We start from the raw sequence: 20649 nt of genomic DNA, 5'->3' as shown, positions 1-20649 counted from the left end.
TATATGGCCCTCCCGGCGCGCGAGCCTCCGTGTGGATTCTTGCGGCCGCCCTCTCGCGCGACCATGTATGGACGAAGGGCCGAGTGAATTCCTCTCGAATACTCCGACATTCCGAGCGGCTGTCTGGGGGAAGAAAAAAAACCCTGCCCGGGTGGTATGGAGGGGAAACGGGTATATAAGGACCCCGGTGGTCGCCTCCTGTCACCCCCACTTAGCTGGAACCAGCAGCAAGCAAAGTTTCTCACTGACAGCCAGAGGCGAGCAGAGGTAAGTGGGCTGATTATTGGAGTAGGATGGGCTGGTTGAAACGGAGAGTGGTTAATTGAGCTCAATGTGTTCATTGATTATTGTGAAAATGATGTGCGTTAATCCCAGTTCAGTGGATAACCAAAGGAAGCTGGCAGTGAACTGTAGCTGGCTTCTGTTCACCTTCAGTAGTTAGAAAAAACAGGTTTTGTTTTGACAGGCAATTGGAAACTTCCTGTAAGGCAGCCAGACCTGCTGCGTTCAGGCACTACCGGAAAATTAGATGTTTGAGAGATTGACACCAGATGTAGGTATACAGAATGAAATTCAAAAATGTAAGATGTTTGGGTATGAATTCATAAATGCTCGACACAATCTCAATAGTCAGTTTTGGCTAGGTTTTCATGAGTTTTAACCAGCTTCTTATTATTCTTGAGCAATTCCTTCCTTTCAGTTCAGATGTAGGAGTTTATGAGGAGTACTTGAAAGCATCATTACTAGAATGAAGGTTAATGGTGTTTCTGTTTCAGTCTGGCTTTATAAACTGTGGTCAGGTCATTTATAACCCTCTTATTTAATGACATACAGAACCCAGATACCTTAAGTGTCTGCAGTATAGTGAGCCTCAGCCATGACATACAGAGCTGAAAAAGAAACAAGAAATCACAATGTATTGTTAGTTAGGATTAGAAATGCTACAAGTTTGAGGACAGAGAAAAGGGTGTGTAAACAGTTTCAATATTTTCAAGAACATTAAAAGGTATAAAAAAGTTCAAGATGTTAAAAGAAAAGAAACTTAAGGAAATCATTTAAAAGGTGAAAACAAGTCTGATTTTAAACTTTGGTGTTCTTTGCCTGACATGAAATAAATAACACAACTGTTTACATTGTTTCTGTTTAGATAAATTGAATCCCTGTGTTTCTGCTGTACAGCTTATCCCTTGTGACTCTCTTCTATAAGATTAACCAGCAGACATGTGTGACGATGATGAGACTACCGCCCTTGTGTGCGATAATGGCTCTGGCTTGGTGAAGGCTGGCTTCGCTGGGGATGATGCTCCCAGGGCCGTGTTCCCCTCAATCGTCGGACGTCCTCGTCACCAGGTACATATAAGGAGCACTTATTCCCTTACTGACCTCTCTGTAGTCTCAAACACAATCTGACCTTTGAGTGCTTGTGTTTTCAGCTATTACTGATTTAGTTTTTTGAAATGCACGGCAACTTCTACACTGACCAGTTTTTGTAAATGTTTGAGTTTTCTTGACTTTAGACTCTTATCCCTCTCTTCTCAGGGTGTGATGGTTGGTATGGGTCAGAAGGACTCCTACGTGGGTGATGAAGCCCAGAGCAAGAGGGGCATCCTGACCCTGAAGTACCCCATTGAGCACGGCATCATCACAAACTGGGACGACATGGAGAAGATCTGGCATCACACCTTTTACAATGAGCTGCGTGTGGCCCCCGAGGAGCACCCCACTCTGCTGACAGAGGCCCCACTCAACCCCAAGGCCAACAGAGAGAAAATGACTCAGATCATGTTCGAGACCTTCAATGTCCCCGCTATGTATGTTGCCATCCAGGCCGTGCTCTCTCTGTACGCCTCTGGTCGTACCACCGGTGAGTTGTATTTTATTTCACTCCTCAAAAAAAGAAAAGTGTGAATCTCAGCCATTTATTTAAATGGTTTTTGACAGAATTTGATAGGAAAGAAATTGTGAATCAGAGTATTGCTTAGATTTAACCTTCCTGTTTCTGTCTCAGGTATTGTTCTGGACTCAGGTGATGGTGTGACCCACAATGTGCCCATCTATGAGGGCTATGCTCTGCCTCATGCCATCATGCGTCTGGACTTGGCTGGTCGTGATCTGACCGACTACCTGATGAAGATCCTGACAGAGCGTGGCTACTCCTTCGTCACAACAGGTGACAAAAAACATCAGTCTAGCCTTAACATAAAATACATGAAGCCTTTTTTGACATTTCTGTTTCGCTAACTGGGAGTCTGGTGTATATAAGGAGCACTCTTTGTGTGAACTGTAGACAATTTACAAATTCAACCCCCCAAGAAAAACATAAAGTTAAAAATGTATTTGGTTAAATGTAAAATCTTGACATAAACACTCTATCCCAACCATTAATTTCCAATCAGATATTCCTGTTGTTATGGGCTAAGTTTGACCTTTCCTCTCTGTTTCCAGCTGAGCGTGAGATTGTGCGTGACATCAAGGAGAAGCTTTGCTATGTGGCTCTGGACTTTGAGAATGAGATGGCCACTGCTGCCTCCTCATCCTCCCTGGAGAAGAGCTATGAGCTGCCTGATGGTCAGGTCATTACCATTGGCAATGAGCGTTTCCGCTGCCCTGAGACCTTGTTCCAGCCCTCCTTCATCGGTACGTAGAATTAGCTGTTGGAAATGTATTTAATGTTGGGAAAAACTGATTGAAACTGGCCAAATCTCACTTTTTGTATTCTAAATCTCTCTACTATGTTCATTTATCAGGAATGGAGTCTGCTGGTATTCATGAAACAGCCTACAACAGTATCATGAAGTGTGACATCGACATCCGTAAGGACCTGTATGCCAACAATGTGCTTTCTGGCGGCACCACCATGTACCCGGGTATTGCTGACCGTATGCAGAAAGAGATCACTGCTCTGGCTCCCAGCACCATGAAGATCAAGGTACGGCAAACACTCAGATTAATACATGGGGAAATTTATAAGAGTGTAAGAAGAATTCTAAGGCACAAATTACTACAACCTGTGTCCCTTGTCTCCTGCAGATTATTGCCCCTCCTGAGCGTAAATACTCTGTCTGGATTGGCGGCTCCATCCTGGCCTCCCTCTCCACCTTCCAGCAGATGTGGATTAGCAAACAGGAGTATGACGAGGCCGGTCCCAGCATTGTCCACCGCAAGTGCTTCTAAACACCACACTCCCAAACATCAACTCAGGATCTGCAAGGCTCCAGCATCCCAGGACTACGGTTCTCAGACCATGGCCTTACCTGTACATATGTTATTTATTCCTTCTGTTATTGTGTATGTGACTTTCTGGTTGTGAATGATTTACCATGTGAATGTGCAAAAGAAGTAAGTGTTGGCTTCGAGGTACGACAAATTACAAAAGACCAAAAAAGAAACAATTAAAATTCTTTTATTTTCCACATACAGCTTTTGTTGTCTTCTCTGAATGACTCTGAACAAATTTGAAAATATCTGAAAATATTGAAAATAATTTAACAATATCCAGTTTATTATCCTGCCCTTCAACAGAATACACTATTGAAAGTAAAAGTCAAGCATTTGATTTTTATCAAAGGGAAAAAAATTGGATCCAAATGCAATACAACACCTGAAATGAGCAAATATGAAAATACATGAATCTAATACAAAGTATTAGACGCTAGCAGGCTTATAAATAGGATAAAGTTGATAAACAACTACTCAAAGCCTCCTCATAAAAGTATCTGTGTGACATAAACAATTAAAACCCACTTCGTTTATTTGAATCCAGAAAAATGAGTGAAACCAGATCCTTCATTACATTTATAAAGCTCTTCAAGCAAACACAAAGATCATGTTCGAAAGCTGTTAAAACCCAGCTGCCGCTCTGTGCCAACCTAAACAACAGTTTGGCACACAGAAGTTACCCTCTGCTTGCTGACACTGTTGATCATAGCCAGGGGTTACACTGTATACTTTTGACAGAGAATATTAGCCTAGATGTCAGGGGCTTAGTTTTTCCCCACTCTATCTCCGAATGCCCACTAGAAAAAATATAAATTATTTAAATTCATATTTTCCAAAACTGACTGGAAAGAAGAAATGACACAATTCAAAAGAGCTTCTGTTTTCCACTTGTTGCCATGACTGCACATATGGAGGAAGAGTATACATGCGCAGTCAGTTCTCTGCATCTTCAAGGGAAATCATATTTCATTTCTTATTACCACATTCTCTGCCCTGTTCCGTCAAATATGAGGGAGATAATGCGATATACACCGGAAGTATGTTGTAATTTCTAATTTCAAAATAAAAGCTACGAGTACTTAATCTGTTGTTTCCATTAACTGTATGATGCCGACACTAACAGAGACATTTTAATGTTTTTTTTTTTGTTTGTTTGTTTGTTTGTTTTTTCTGTAAGGACATTGTTTAAGTGCTATTGGCCAGGAAAATGCTGCTTAACACAATGTTCGTAACAGCAACATCAGACAACTGTATTATATATAATGATATATTACAATTTTGTGCAATGAAAACAAACCCCAAAGATGAAAATTTTGCACGCAAGGTTGTTTCAACAAGTGGAATAATTAAAGTACAGCATTATCTAAATTTCTCCTCCAAAACAGATTTATTAACTTGTTCAGGTTTTAACTTACTTTTTTGTTTCATAAAAGTTACAACTGTCATTTGAAAAAACATATATTTATAATATCTGATTTGATTTTAAAAATGGTAAATAAATAAATGTGCACAAAAGACAAACCTTTATGTCAGCTTTGTTGTAGCTTAAAATGATTAATAGACCAAAAACCTCTTCTCTCACCTCAGGCCTGTGTCTCTTGAATTCACTTATTTAAGCCAGTGTAAATTTTCTCATTTTAGTTCCTGTCTTTTAAGGCCATTAAGCTCTTTAGAACACCTTCCCCCTGAGCTTTCTCCGGCAATGTGGAACCAAGCCCTCTAGCAGCCTCCACTACTGTTGCCATGGAGCAAATTGTGCTTCGCAACTGAAAATGATGCGTAATGACTTATGGTTGTTTGTTCTGACTTAGAAAGTTGCAGAAGAGAAAAAAAAAATCCCCAATAGGATGTTTCTTTGTAGTAACATTGTGTCTCATGTTATTCTTTTGTGATTTTTGAAACAAGTTGCTCAGAGCGGCCTTTAGTGTCATTATGGGATTATTCCAACACACATGCATAACACACAGTTAAAAACTGTTTCTGCATTAAGTACTGTCATCAAACATTGTAGCTTACAAAGCATGATGAAAAAAAAATCATCATCTTGATGTTGAAAACACTCAAATCAATTTTGAAAATGTAGCCTATTAGAATACAAAAATGAAAAATAACAACAACAAAAACAACCATGCACAATGTACAAAACTCAAAGTCAATATCAGGAAATATTTTCAGTTTTCATTCATGCTTTACTTGTGCTTTTATTTTGGTACTCCACGCCGGAAGCTCTTGTTATACACTGAAATAGCTTGGCTCGTAGCGCTTGCTGTTTGTGAGCTGTCAGGTAAAGAGAAGCGATGCCAGTCGTCTCACCGCGGGACAAAACGGGCAGGCTGGGTTTAACAAATTAGACTGGGCGTTTTTTGGAATGAGGTCTGGGTAAGTAATATTAAGCATTAAATATTCAGCTATTTATAGGTGGACCTCGGTGTTAATATTCTAGGTCTCACGGTGTTTACAAACGGGGCTGAACGATGGCAGGTGAGGATAACGGTTGTGAATACGGCTGTAGCCTGTTTTTACACCATATTATTGTCAAACTTAAAATTAGCACTCTAAATGTCATTGCGTACTATAATCGGCCGATAAATACGTTTATGCTTATAAAAAATAGGTTTTGAAAAATATCAGGGGTTTGGGTGTGACAACACAATTTGAAGCCTCAAAATAAGATACTGAGTAATACTGCAAAAATGTACATGCGTTTACCAGCAACAAGAAGCTGTTTGACATAAATGATGCTAAACATTGACCCATTTTTAAGGGATCATGTAGGCCAGCTCAGACAAATAAATATTTAATTGGATTTGTTTCCATTGCAGATAACAGGTAGTCTCTTAAAATGGTAAAATAGAAATAAATAAAAACAGGAAATTTATGTGTAGGCGGGAGGACTCCTTGCAGAAATATATGGTTTGTTTTCAGTCGTGAAGTAGAACAGCAGCAGTTTGACACTCAGTGAGTAAATCCATAATAAGCCTCAATCCTCCTCTGGCCTGGCTTTAATCTGTTGAGACGAGAGATGGGCGGAGCTTACAGGTAAACCACACCTGTCAGAGTGACGCCAGCAAGGACAGAAAGTAGAAAACATTGAGCAATTGTGTAAATTTTCCCGTTCTACTTCATTTTTTATTAATGTTTAGAGACAGCTTTAAGGTAAGTGTATCAAACAAGGAGTAAAATATCATTATAGGGAACACATGCTGTATAGTATTATATAATACTGTATCTTATCATATTGCACTACATCATCATATCATCACTGCATTGTAACACATTTTATCTTATTGTACTGTATTATATAGTGTCATACCGTGAGGTGTTGTACGTACTGTGTTGTATCAAGTTGTGTTGACTGTGTGGTAGCATATTGTGTTGTATCAAGAGTCAGTGTGCATTTCCCACCTCTGCTTAAACCACACTGTTTAGTAGATACAAAGTCACTGAATTTTTTTGTCTCCCAGCCTTATTTCAATTCTGGTCTATATCACCCCCTGTTTGTCCTCAGTGTTTACAGAACAAGACACAAGCAATAGCAAGAACAATGGTGACCAAGAAGATCCGCACAGAGTACATGAAGAAGTTCAAAGACCCCCGATGGGAGACCTTTTCTAAATGCTATGAGGACTCTGTCAAGTACCGCCTGACCCGTCGAGTGATGGAGCACTCTCACAAGCCCTGGTTCTGGGAGGGCTGGGAGAGCAGCTCAGAATCCAGCGGTTGGTCCACTCCGAGGCTGACCAGGAACAAAATTGTCCCCCTGTCTCTGCCTCCACCTACATCCTTGGAGGGAAAGCAAAGGCAGCCTAGCCCTGCATCCAGACCGCATTCTGAGGAGGGAGAAGCTGAGGATGGATGTGGAGAGGAGGTAGCTGTAGACGCTGCACCGCCAGCAGGTGAGGAAACCTTTGGTTATTCTTTACAGAAGATTAGTGCTGAAATGTTCCTTAATTCAGTATTTAGACACAAATTTGAACCCCCTTTTATCTATTTATGACAATAAAGTGTCAGATATTCATTGACTTTAACTTCGATGATGAAAATAATTTCTACTTTCTCTTTTTTAAAACATTTAAAATATAAACATTATATAGCCTGAAACATTTGCTCAGTTTGTGCAAGAATTAATTTATAAACACCTGCCCAGCTGATTCATTCCACGATGACTCAGATTCTTCAAAAATGATTATCCCACAGTGAGCTCATCCTGTTCGCACCTGTTCTCCTGTTTCATGTTCTGCTTTCAGGAATATTTCAGGATAATGTAACAGAGCCTGGGAAGAGTTTCTCTGCACTCCTGAGAGAGTATCTTTTCTGTCAGTTCAATGGCCAGAGGCTTCAGCTAAAAATATTAGTGGACTGAACGTTTAGTGATCAGATAGGACTGTGTCCTCCTGTTAGGACTCAAAGATTGAGGACATCTCGTGTGTTTCCATGTACAGGGATTCATTTCACACAGCAGTGAGTCAGATGATCAGTTGATGTTTTTTAGCTCTAAAAATGTCCCATCAAATGTTGGGCTCCATATTAAATCCTGTACAAAATCCATAAAGATTAGATGTTATAGGAAGTTATTTCAGGATACAAACTATCTGCAGCATGTGCACATTAAACGACACAGCAGATCTGAATTGCAGTTATGCTGAAGGCCTATCTTAAACTTGGATTCAAACAAGTAGCAAGGAAGCTTTCAGGGACCTCTTTATTCATTTTGCAGATGCCCCAAGGGGTGAAGTAAATTTCATGTATTTGCTGAAAGTGCCTTTCTTCTTCTACTGTCAAACACGGCAGAGGAAGATGTCAGTAAATGGCTGTAAAGCTTTGAATCTCTATGCCTTGAGTCTAGTTATGACTTGAAATTGAAGGTTTAAGGTATAAATTACAAAAACGTATTTTTAATAATAAGTCGTTTTGTTTTTTGAGGTCATAAGGAGGGCAAAATTTCCCTCTGTGGCTCTAACCTGCAGTGTGTGACTGTGTCTTAGTAATCGAAAACGGTGTGAATGAAGCCAGTGGGGGTTCAGTGGAGGTTGCTGCAGACAACAGCGGACCCTCAGATGACACTGACAACGGCCCGGTAGATACGCAATCTTCTGATGGTGAGCCAGTGAACCCTGCACCCAAAAGACGCCACCGCCGCCGTACCCCTCGATCTGAACCCGAACACCGGGACAGTTCCCATGATGAAAAACCAGCTGTCATCCGCAAACCACCTAGAGCTAAGAGCCAGCCAGCGATCAGCACCAAGGAGAAGGAGAACCGGAGACCGTCTAGCCGACTGGACTGGATGGAGAAACAGACAGAGGTCAGGAGGACGCCAAATGATGTGAGTGTTCATATACGCACAAAATGACACTTTTTATTAGATTAAAACAGCTTCTGACAAAAGTTTAAAAGGGGAAGAGGTTTTCAATTAGCTCATTAAAATAAAAGTAGCTTCCCTCAGAGGACAATTAACTCATCACTTATTGCACTGAATTAATAGCAATAAAATGTTTATCTCATACCACTTAACTTTTTATGCTTTTAACAGTCTCTTCAGTTCAGTAATGTCTTTGTGGTGTTTTTGCATCACGTGATGTAAAGAGCAAGTGGAAGAGAGAGTATAGACTTTTTTGAAGTGTGTCAGAGGAAATCGACCTGCATCACAGGAACCAGAGAAGCAAAGCCGTGTCACCAAACACTCCACAGACATTAATAATGAAACACTGGCATGCTCTTAGAAATGACCCTTTCATCTCTGGTTTCTTCTCTCAGAGCAACACATCCGACGCCTGTGTTCAAACCCGCAGAGAGTCCAACAAACGGGGCTCCAACCTGGACCGTCGGCGGGCTCGCTCAGCCGACCTGGAGAAAGTGAGGAAGTCACAGCTGACTGTTGTGGATGACCGCTGGATCACTGAGTACATGCGCTGCTTCTCTGCCCGGCTGAGGTAGAAACGGGCTCCTCCACCTCAGAAATGAACCTGAAAAATACGTTTCCTCACAGAGCAACTATCAGACAGAGGAGCAAGAGACAGTTTTGACTTTTGAGCTGAAACAACAAGAGAAACTGAGTAAAAAAACTGGAGTTACTGCAAGAAAAAGTCAAACATGGTCAAATATTTTACCTTAAGTTCTCAACATGACACTTAAATGTCATCGATTGATGATAAATAGTCACATTTCCTCTCAAAATAACACAATTTTATTACCTTATTTCGCTATTTACAGTGATTTTGATACTAAATAGCACAAAAGTCCCAGTAGCTGGTCCTCACTCAGTTCTCAACCAGAATTTTTCCCAGAAAGAGAGCTATAAAAATCCACTATACACCATCTGCTCAGAAGCGAGCCTCAGATACTAACAGTTAGTCGCCAACGAGCCAGATATCTCCCTCAGGAGGTGGGAGAAGCAAATTAAAACAAAAAAGCTTGGATCAAATAATGTTGGATTCACATTTATCAAATAGGCAAATAAAATCAACTGAGTGATTATGATGCTTTATACTTTAAAGTGGCTAAAATAGAGACGAGCATTGTAATTTTAGTACATTTCTGCTTTTGCTGTGTGCTGTTTATCACTTTGACTGGCACCACCCAGCAGCGACAGTTGCATACATTAAGGTCCCATTCAGCAGTGTGTTTATCTATTTACAACATGTCCTATTTGTCATACAAGCCAGGCTGGATTAAGCTACCACAAACTAAAGCCACACTGCAGTTTCTACCCTTATAGTTAATGCCGTGATCTAATTGGGTGAAACACTATGACTGGCTGCCTTAATGCTGTATGAGAGAGAAGAATGAAGGCTGAGGCAGACAAATGCAGAAGCAGAAAAACACCAGAACAAACATGGCATGTGCCCCAGAAGAACCCGTGACAGCACTGAGTGAAATTTACCATTATATACACTGTGGCCATGCTTACTGAGTGCAGCCTGCTTTTGTTGTGTCATGATCTGTTGGTTAAGAGCTGTCTGAGCAGCAGTGGCTTTTAGCACGCCTCAACTTTAGACTGCACATTGTTGTCAGAAATAAAAAAGCAGCCACTGTTTTCACTGATTCTCCAGTGCTAAGATAAAATTAAGACATCTGTGGTCAATGCGTGGTTATATTTTGGAGGAGGTCTACATCAGGATATACATGTAAGCTTCTAAGTTGATAAAGTTCTTCGTAAAACTGAAAGAAAAACTGGCAACAAAGCTTCCTCCACCAATTGCAAACTGGAAATATGTCGAGAACAACAAGAAAAAAAATGGTGCATTGGAGTTTTCCTCATTTAATTTTTTGTCATATAACTTCCACACACATCATGAGGACTTTTCTTTGTACATCCTGGCGACCTGAGATAAACAAAAAAACTAATTTCTTGACTATAATTCACAGATGATGATGATGATGATGATGATGGTGTTACTGACAATGTAAAGAGAGGACAGTTTACTTGTTGTTTCAGCTTTGATGGGGAGCAAATCGCTGCCATGGAGAAGAAAAACAACTTAACAATTTAACTACAATTTTATTTACCATAATGTGTAATTTATTTGAACTCAGTCACGTGTCTCTTTTAAATTGATCTGCTTCCAGCTGACAACACAAATGTATTTTAACATTCAGGATGGTAAAAGATCAGCTATAATCAGTACATATTCTCTTTTTTAGTTACAGGATGCTGCAGGGTTGTCTTCAGTATCTTTAAAGGACATTTTTTAATGTCCTGCAGAGGTAACCTTTATATTTTAGTACATCTCTATTATTACGTGTGAAAAGATCTGAGGCTGAATGAAACCCTGAGACCAAATACGATTGTTTTCATTTTTTTCTTATTTTAACACTTTATGAGGAGTTTCCGCCACTTACTTCATTTTTTTGTTGTTGTTGTTTTTCTCTGACCGCAGTGACACTCTGCAGAAACACTGGAGACATGCTGGACTGTTAAATCTGTTGGCATGTCTCCGTAGAAGCTGTGTAATGATAAACAAATGTTTTGAAGTTAACTCTTTCTAAGATTTTATAAAAAGTCAAAGAATAATATTTGAATGTATTTAGTTTTTGAGTGTGAAAGTCTCCTCTGGGCTTTTTTTTTCCAGTCATTTCAGTTTTGACTCAAAAAGGCAGCTGTGTGTGTTTCTAATTCAAAGGCAGCCGAAAAGACCAAACCCGAGTATTTTTGATATTTGACTACTTTGGATGCAAAGATATGAATCTAGATTAGAAAAATGAATACATAAGATTTATCACATTCTAAAATTAGTGTATAAGGTTTTTTGTGCGTGAATAACTGTATATGAATCAGTGTTATATTTATAATAATTGAAGAGTTTACTTTGTTGCAGCTTTATTGCAGCTTCTTAAATAAGAAATAACTTTGAAAGCTAACACGGTGCTTTACTTTATAAACAGCTGTGCGAAAAAGCTAAACAAATTCCTCTTAAATCAGCAGAGGACCAATGAACCAAACAGAGTAAATGATACAGAGATTTGGAATTTTAAAACAAAGTTCACACTCTTCTAAACAGACTTTTATGCTTTTATTTAGAGGTTTTAACCACTAACTTTAAAAATGCAGCTCACTAATATTTTTTTTGTTATGTTGCTCAAGGCAGCTGAAGCTTATTTGCCTCTCATGTTTTCTTCACCTCACCTGTGGTAAGGAACACCTCAACAGAAAAGTTAATGTTTTATCTCTTAATGTTCAGGGTTTAATGGTCTGAGTGAGACTTGAGAGTGAAAAATGATTAAATGTTTTAATGATTTAAGATTTACAACCACAACTACTATAAACAACTTTGAGAGATTCCAGTGCGGCTTTTTTAAACTTAAGATGTCATCCTGATGATAAAGCTTTGTTTTACAGGTCTGTAATTTTTCACTTCACTTTGTGAATGACAGGGCAAATGGTCTTCACTTTACCAGAAGGAATACAAAAACTGTGACTAATAATAAAACAGCTGACTTTAAGGGTCGAATTGAGAAAAAATATGAGAAAAAAAATGAAAAAAGTTTTTCATCAGAAGGTTAGGGTTAGTTCAGTGTAAGGCCAGGGTCAGGTGGGGGTTAGGGTTAGGGTTAGGCTTAGATCAGGGTTAGGGTTAGGGTTAAGGGTAGATCAGGGTTAGGGTTAGGGTTAGGCTTAGATCAGGGTTAGGGTTAGAGTTAAGGGTAGATCAGGGTTAGGGTTAGGGTTAAGGGTAGATCAGGGTTAGGGTTAGGGTTAGGCTTAGATCAGGGTTAGGGTTAGAGTTAAGGGTAGATCAGGGTTAGGGTTAGGGTTAAGGGTAGATCAGGGTTAGGGTTAGGGTTAGGCTTAGATCAGGGTTAGGGTTAAGGGTAGATCAGGGTTAGGGTTAGGGTTAGGCTTAGATCAGGGTTAGGGTTAGGGTAGATCAGGGTTAGGGTTAGGGTTAGGGGGTATAAAGGGAACGCCTCAGATGATGAAAGGGAGTATAACATTAAAGTAGGACTTAAGTGTTGCGTGATAATCACAATATGCTTGGTGGAGGTCTGCGCTCTCTGAGTGCTTTTCTAGTTCTTTCCTGTGGTCATCATGATTTGATGGAATAAGTAATACAATAAAGAAATAAGATGTTGATTTTAGGGTTTACTCCTTCAATTGTGAAACCTGGAGAACTTACAGACCTGTAAAACAAAGTGTTACCAGTGAACCAGTTTCAGTTCAGTGTTTATGTTTAGTGGTAGGATGCAATTAGGATAAAAGGGAATGCTTAAAAACAAGAGTACACTTAAAAAAAAACGGATCAAAAAATTTAACTCTTTTCACTAGACTTTGTAAACCTAATACTTTGAAAAAAAGTGTTTTAATAATCAGACTTTCTGACTGTTGTAGTGACGTTTTTCTGATGGTCTCACCTGTTAGTTGATGGGATGTAACTAAAGATTGTAAATACATGTGGATGTCATTGTGACTGAAACTGAGGGCTAAAGTTCTTCATTTCTTTGTTGATTGTTGTAATATATATTTTCAAGTTTAAAATCTGAATGTTTTTAACCTCACAGAGAATGTTTACTGATCTTCACACACCGGCTGAACCTCATCAGCACAAATGTGCAAAACTATTTTTCACTTCATTTTATTTCATTTTGATTCAGTCGTCTGATGTTTGTCACATTTTTTAAGAGCTCAGGCTTTATAACACCATGTGCTTCCATTTCTTTTCCAGTGATGTTTGTATTGAAAGTTGTTTTTATTTACCTTTCCTCACTTTTCAGAACACAGCTCAAGACTTTTGAGGTAAAATTTACACAGATATCGACAATTCAGAGAATAAGCAAGATGAAAAAAATGCTTTTTTTTTTTGCGATGGTGGTTTTATTGTTTTAGTTTTGGTTCATTTTTTCCCTTCATACTGACAAGAAGAGTAAACTATCCAGAATATTAAAAGAGAAGTGTAATTCTTTTTCATAAAAAGTTCAGACAGACAAGGATAATAAAATGTGCAGGGAATTTGGCTTAAGATGTTTTGATTATAGTGTAAATCCCTTTTAAATGTGTGAACTGAATCTCAAGTTATTTAATTTGTGGGAATGTAGAATATGTCAGTATTCTCTCCATAACATATTCAGAAAACTTGTTTAACATCTTCAGCATCTCAGGTGGAAAGAAGCTAGTGTATAACAAAAGCTTAAATGAAGAGGCTCTGATTTTTGTGTATTTAAAAAACTGTGTGGTGTCATCATTCATTCAGAAAATTGAAAGATTAATTTTGAGCCAGATCGTTGAGACAATCACAGGATAAAATATACTGAAGTTTTATTGAAGAAAACCTCATATTCAAGTTGAAAACATGCACCAAACTAAGAATCTATACTGTAAGGAGTTTGTGAAATGCACTTATTTGAAAGGGGTTTATATTTTCTTGCTGTATCTCTACTTTTACTGTGTGTTATTGTGGTTTAATGGCAGGTCGTGTTATAAAATATATATCTTATGTTATACTTGATCAGAATTTATCCTTCATCTGGGCTCATTTAAAGTTTTGCTCACTGTATTTGAAAATGTTCACAACAGCTTTTATTTTCATCCACTCTGCTGTGAATAAATCAGATTTCAATAAAAATGAAGGTAAATATTTTATGACTGTCCTGTCTTTTAGCTTGAGCCCTAAATTCACATTTTGAGATGAGACTGTAACATGTTTATTTTGTTGCTCTGTTAGATTCTTCAGCCTGCAGCAATGAAACAGGCTGGGATGGACGCAGACTAACATACTGAATGACTTTAGCCTTTGGGAAAATCTTTGCTGTATTTTCATTAATTGGACCAATCAGAGCTGGCTTTGGTTTCTTTTGTAAAGAAAAAAAACAATCTGGTTGAAATTCCTGTACATCACATGTTTATTTACAGCATAAAAAGGATTTTTCCCTGTCCAAACTTAAACAGATGCTGTCTTTCATAACAGACGATATTTAACAACTTTCAAAAACTCATCGTCCACATCAGTATAAAAAGAACAAAATCATTTTTGTAAAATTCTGTACAGCTTCTCGGTACAAACGAGAAAAAAACAAACTAACCAGAGAAAAATCTTGGTTTTTGAATTCAAAATAAAAATTTGAAATAAAAACATTAATGTCATCAGGAGGGGAGTCCTGCAGCGAGGATGCTGCCCAGCAGCGTTCGATCCTTCAGAGCATTTTCAACGTCTTTCTCCTCGATTTTCAGAAAAACCTGAAAAGAAAAATAAAATCCTGCTGTTATTACTGAGCTGCAAACCTCTAGATAACCATCGCTGCTCTTAGGCACACCTGTGTGGTATGTCATACATAAAAGAAAGATGTTTGTCTACCGGCCTTAGATGCAAGCAGAATGTTTTATACAACATGGCGACTTGGCCTTCGGTTTGTGGTAAAACATGTTTTTGTGTATCTTTCTTTAGATTTTTTCACTGGAACAAGGACAGACATGATTTGCATGCAGCTTTGATACGGATTAAAAAGTTAGCTCTTTTTACCTTAGTGAGTCGAGCCTCTTTTGCTTTCTTCAGAGCGAAGATTCCTCGACTCTCCAGCAGGCTGCATAGAGACAAACACTCGCCCTGACCGACAGCAGTCACCTGCCGCTGAGCACATAGACGACTGTACACCTCATGGAGCTAGAACACAAACAGACACTTTAGTTAGATGATGTGCACGTTGGAACACATTGAGCTGCAGTAACACCTGCTGGACATTTTAAACATTGCAGTCTGGTAATTTAGGAACTACCAAACTCAATAGCTGTCACAATTCAGGGGCTGCAGCCTACGAAGGTGAGATTTGAATACCGATTAGGTCAGTGTCGAAGGCTGTCCCATTTCAAAGGCTGCTCCAAAACGCGGCTGACAAATCTGGCCTCTTTTTTGGGTGCCGCAAAGAACGGATTCAGTGAATCCTTCTTAGCCTTGCATATCTCAAGGTTCATTGCGCGTGAATGCTGAAGATGATGGGCATGACCCAACGCCTGTGACGGATTTCTGAAAACAGTGATAACGGTTTTATTATACGGTGGAAAAATGTGCTGTACGGGGTCGTTCTATGTAATTTACCGAGAAGAAACAGCTTCTTTATTAATCTTGTCATTATGGAAAAATTTTGTTCATAAATGTAATTCTCTAGAAAAAAATCATTGATCATTTTTTGTAAAAGAGGGAATTCAAACAATGCATTCCACTAATTCAGTACTTTGAAAAAAGAGAAGCAGTTAAACTAAGAAAGCTGGTACTTTACTCATTTTTTTGTTCTTGATCTAACAAACACCCTAGCACTTGTCCAAAATTTGGAAATTATTTTACTTTATAGCTTATTTCTGTTTTATGACGTGATTGTGGTTCTATACTCTATCAATAATAAAAAGTTCAAAGTACAATAGTAAATACAGTAATAGTACAAGAACCCAAAAGCTCCGTAGACTAGACTGCCTCAATTCAGTTAAGCCTTTGCAGTCTACGGCTATAAGGGCCATGTCCTCCTTAGGCTGCAGACCGTGAATTAGGACACAGCTCCTCATAGATCTGGTAACCTACGGTTACCATCTCTGTGGTGTAGTGGCTCAGAAGAGAATGATTCATCGTGTGGTGCTTGTTGATGAAAATCATTTTGACAAAAAGTTCTCTCTTTGCTTCTTTTTAATCACTCACCTTCCCCAGGACGATCTCTTTGCTCTTCCCGTTGCGTATGAGCAGCAGCAAGCAGCACACCAGGAGCTTCTGCTGCAGCGGGAAACTCTCTCCATCTGAACCGCTGCTCTGAGACGCCATCCGGTCACCGTAGACTTCTGACAGCACTCGCGCCACCTGAGGAAGGCTGACCCGTGTTGCTGCAGAGGACAGTAAAGATGAATTTTGTTTCTTTTGTAAAGTCAGATAAACAGAACTTTAAAGAGTTGCAGTAAATCTCACCTTTATCTTCAGATGTTTGATCTGATCCTTTTTTTCTCTTGTCGGACTCTACGACCTCAACAGCTCTCCTTAAAGAAAATAAACATCACAATATTTGTCAAAAAATAAGTTTTAATGACTAAATTTGAATTAAATTAATAGGAATCAAAAACACAGAATCTTAAGTTTGAACTTTCTTTGAAACTCTGCAGAAAGAAGAGGTAGATTTTTTTTCCTGAAGGCAGAGACTCGTACCTGCAGATGTCCAGAGCTTTTCTGGCATCTCCTGACACCGCTGACACTTTCCGGGCACAAAACTGGACGGCTGAAGCATCCAAGAGCCCTTCGGCAGACGCCTGCAAGGACAAATGAGGATTTGGATTAAGTAAAAAAAAAAGAGGGTCACTGGATGAACATTTTTAATAAGTGGAATATGAAGCAGTTGTGTTTACCTGTGCAAGTCTGTCCTGTACTATGGCTGTGAGCTCCTGTCGGCTGTAAGGAGGGAAGTGTAACAGCAGGGGGCGACAGTGCGGACGAGCCTGTAGTCTGGGCAGGATGCGGTCAGTCAGATCCAGAGCGTTGGCGATACCTGTGAAGACATCAATAATGATGTTTTTCTTTCTCTTCTTTTTCCACAACCCTCACTGACTGAATATTAGAAATCTGGACAAACGGGGAAACTGTCAGTTTGTTTCTACCTGTAAGCTACTCACCAATGAGACAGAGACGAGACTTGGGCAGGTACGGCCACTCAAAGATAGTGTACAGGACATCCTGTGCTTTACTGTCCAGCTGATCCATCTCATCAAGAACCAGAAGCCTGAGGATGAAAAAGAGACCAGGTCAGACCAACTTTTTTTGTCCACAGCAATTTATTAAAAGAAATAAAGTGAAGATAATGCTCACTGTAGAGAAGCTCTGATCACATTTATACAGACAACCGATTCTTTTTACATGTATTATCATCACGAACACACTACTTTTAAAGACAAGGTTCATTTCCAAGGTTCAGTTTGTGCTTTCTTTAGCAAATCTGTATTCAGGTAAATAACTTTGGGGCCAGTGAAACTTCAATTAAATCAGAAGTTACTCTCGCACAAGGCAGATTTCCTCCCTCACACATGTATGTTGAGTTACTCACACAGGTGGCCCCGATGAGGTCAGGAATTTCTGGAGTCCGTTCTGTCCGCCTGGTGCTTTTAGCTTCTCAGCCAGCAGTGGAAAAATGGCGTGGGAGCTCCGGAGAGTCATACAGTTTACCACCACAGTCTGAACAGACGACAGCTCCGCCTGACAGGTCAAAAGTTTACATGATTACATGCAATTAAGAGTATTAAACAGAGAGAATTATTCAAATTTAATTGCTGGATTTGCAAAGCACTGCAGCAGCAAATGACCCCACACTGATTCAGTCTGGAAGAAGTACCTTCATCTCTTGCAGCACACAGTTGAGGCAGGCCGTCTTGCCAGTGCCTGGAGCTCCTGAGATGTAGACGCAGCCTGGTTGGTTCTGAAGCACTTTCTCCTCCAGGAAGGATCTGATAAAGCCCCGCTCAGTCTCCCTGGACAGGAGGCGCTCTGGGATGGCGGTGTGAAGAGCCTGTTTCACGCTCAGAAACCTTGACTCTGGAAAAGGTGATATGGTGGGAGAATTTTAGAGGAGAGTCTCTCATAGGTCTCCATTTTCAATCATTTAGGTTTTGGAACAAACTTTGTCAAATACTTAACATTTTTAATGGCTTTTCAAAGCCATGTGAGGTGGACCAAGAAGCTTTAACATGATATTTTATTTCACTCTTTATCTCTCAGATTACATGCTTATCGTACACAGAAAACAGTACTTTGCTAACTTCAGTCAGTGATGTGAAATTGCAGGTCTAAGTCATATTCAAAATTAAGGAACCAATCCTCTAAACAGACACTTACTTTCTGTAAAGAGACGAGCCACTGGTGGCTTCTTCTCTGAGTTAAGAAGAGTTGGGCTTCCAGTGGGGGTCTCCTGGCGCCTTGGTGACGACTTGGCAGCAGGCGACCGTGTGAGCCGGGGAGAGGAGGGGACTAGCTGTCTGCGAGCTGAGACGGGCGAGTTCTCATCAAAGCCAAGTTTCCTGGGTGAGGCAAGAGATGACTTGCTCTGCTTGGGAGGAGAACCCAGCAGAGCGGGGCCAAGGTTACAGCTGTTATCATCACCTGAGGAGAGAGAAAGATCAGGCTGAAATGATGTATTTACTTTAAAACTGCATTGGAGTAACAGTAAAACTCTGTATTCGTTGTGCAACTGTCTCCAGTTCACAAAAATGCTGATGCTTATTCTTGATATATTTTGAAAAAACTGATGTTATTAGATTCAGAATCCTTAAACCTAAAGTAATACTCAACCTTGGTCACACCCTATGTTAGGTCTCTCACCTGTGCGTTTCCTTGGACTGAGTGGAAGCCGTTTCTTAATGCTAGGGGACAACGGTGACAGCTGTTGTTGGGCTGCGGGGTGTTTTGGTGAGAGTAGGGTGGGCTGGCTGGCAGGGGAGAGTGGTCCAACCCGGGTCATGGCTGGGCTTAAACATGGTTTTGGCTTGGATGGAGATGGAAGAGGAGATTTGTTCAACTGAGGCGCCTTGGGGCGAGAGGAAACTCTGCAGGACTTGCGACGGGGAAATGAGAGCGTGGGCTGAGGTCTGCCCTGGGAGCGTGTGCTCGGCATGTTGACTTCAACCTGTAACAAAAACGAGATATGATCCTTTATTTTAAGAAGAATCAGGTAACTGCATAAGCTGTCAGCAGTATGAGAAATTAATCAGGTGCCTTCACAGTGTGGAGTATTTTGATGACAACATGAAAGGCTAGAAGACATTTTAAGGATGCACATTCTCTGCAACTCAGCTGCTGAGCACACAATCCACAGAGGGTGGGGGTCTTATTGCAGCAAACTAATATAATAAAATGTGTCATACACAAAAGATGTACAATTAACAAGCCTGGTATAACCCTTTCAATCGTTTTTATCGTTGACTTAACAGGAAAACTTAGTTATTCTAAAGTTGTTGAAAAGAAGACACCATGAAGTTTCGAAAGGCTACGTTACTCTTCGAGGTACAGCACTCAAAACTCGATTTGGGTTGGCCCAAACTGAAAGACCGAGCACATGGTTGGGCTTATAACACATTAAAACTACGTAAATTAAGGCTTCTGGGCGAATTTACAGTTGGTAGCCGCAGGGCAAACAATACAGTGAGCTTATGGCGCCAAGAGAGCTGAGCTCCAGGAGGCGCCTGAATAAAAGAAATATACCCGACTGTTACTTAAACAGAGGTTTGGCCGAAACTATATTAAAAAAAGTTAATAAAGACTGGAATTGATTTCAAGGTGAAGTGATATGTACGTCTTTACGGATATATATGCTGTAATACGAGTGAACTCTGTGTTTGGGCGGCGTGCGAGCAAAAACGCAGACTCCAGCTTACAAACAATAAAATATTTAACATTTTCGCACCTGAGTAAAAGGACAAGAGATTGCATTACCTTTCTTAAAAGTTGAAGAAAGTCTTCTCAACTCAGAGTAGAGTAGTTTCTCTTATCTTGGTCACCGTCTGGAGTCTCCTTCCCCCGTCTCAACCTGCACTCAGTCTTGCGCCAAATGTCTTCCGCCTCCTCTTGGACCAGCTGTGTTTCCCGCTGCTGCTCCCTGATTGGTTCATTCCGCCTCGTTGGACCAGCTTCCTCTTTGTTCATTGGTTCATTGTGATAGGAGGATGTGACGGTATCGTCAGGAAGCCGGCAACAGGACTGTGGCGGGAGTTTGAACAGACGTCTGTTTGGCGGAATATTTTTTTTCCCGGGAACTATTGCGTGTTTTGTCGTACCACTTTGTTTCGTAGAGGCTGTATACACAAAACTCATGTCGAATCATCACGATAATAACACAACTCTTCGCAATTCTTTTACATACCTAAAACAGTTGAGGGGATTACGTATGTAGTTGGTCCTTTTTACTGTTATGTAGAAACAAATACTGCAGCATCTGACTTATTTGCAAGATCCACTCCAATATATGCATTTCATACATTGGTAC

The 20649-nt window shown here is 40.0% G+C and overlaps 3 protein-coding genes across 3 annotated transcripts; 2 read left to right on the top strand and 1 right to left on the bottom strand.

Moving 5' to 3' along the window:
- Positions 1 to 38: 38 nt before the first annotated feature.
- On the top strand, positions 39 to 4249 carry acta1a (actin alpha 1, skeletal muscle a). Its single transcript, XM_074683925.1, has 7 exons — positions 39 to 267; positions 1208 to 1350; positions 1540 to 1864; positions 2009 to 2170; positions 2446 to 2637; positions 2748 to 2929; positions 3031 to 4249. The coding sequence occupies exons 2-7, from the start codon at positions 1222 to 1224 to the stop codon at positions 3172 to 3174; spliced, it is 1134 nt and encodes a 377-aa protein (XP_074540026.1). The 5' UTR covers positions 39 to 267; positions 1208 to 1221; the 3' UTR covers positions 3175 to 4249.
- A 1216-nt stretch (positions 4250 to 5465) lies between these two features.
- On the top strand, positions 5466 to 12356 carry ccsapa (centriole, cilia and spindle-associated protein a). The gene is made up of 4 exons (XM_074693091.1): positions 5466 to 5598; positions 6728 to 7115; positions 8205 to 8545; positions 8977 to 12356. Exons 2-4 carry the CDS (start codon positions 6764 to 6766, stop codon positions 9154 to 9156), a joined length of 873 nt encoding a protein of 290 aa, XP_074549192.1. The 5' UTR covers positions 5466 to 5598; positions 6728 to 6763; the 3' UTR covers positions 9157 to 12356.
- A 2218-nt stretch (positions 12357 to 14574) lies between these two features.
- cdc6 (cell division cycle 6 homolog (S. cerevisiae)) lies at positions 14575 to 20239 on the bottom strand. Its single transcript, XM_074665546.1, has 12 exons — positions 20100 to 20239; positions 18990 to 19293; positions 18507 to 18770; positions 18007 to 18206; positions 17722 to 17870; positions 17294 to 17400; positions 17030 to 17169; positions 16833 to 16933; positions 16599 to 16666; positions 16338 to 16516; positions 15174 to 15314; positions 14575 to 14890 (listed from the first exon to the last, which is right to left on the bottom strand). The coding sequence occupies exons 2-12, from the start codon at positions 19279 to 19281 to the stop codon at positions 14798 to 14800; spliced, it is 1734 nt and encodes a 577-aa protein (XP_074521647.1). The 5' UTR covers positions 19282 to 19293; positions 20100 to 20239; the 3' UTR covers positions 14575 to 14797.
- Positions 20240 to 20649: the final 410 nt, after the last annotated feature.

The sequence above is a fragment of the Halichoeres trimaculatus genome, unplaced genomic scaffold, assembly GCF_033239565.1.
Source record: "Halichoeres trimaculatus isolate MK-OKI-2021-1 unplaced genomic scaffold, fHalTri1.1 fHalTri1_scaffold_2, whole genome shotgun sequence".
Taxonomy (NCBI): domain Eukaryota; kingdom Metazoa; phylum Chordata; class Actinopteri; order Labriformes; family Labridae; genus Halichoeres; species Halichoeres trimaculatus.
This window is presented reverse-complemented; position numbering and strand designations above follow the sequence as displayed.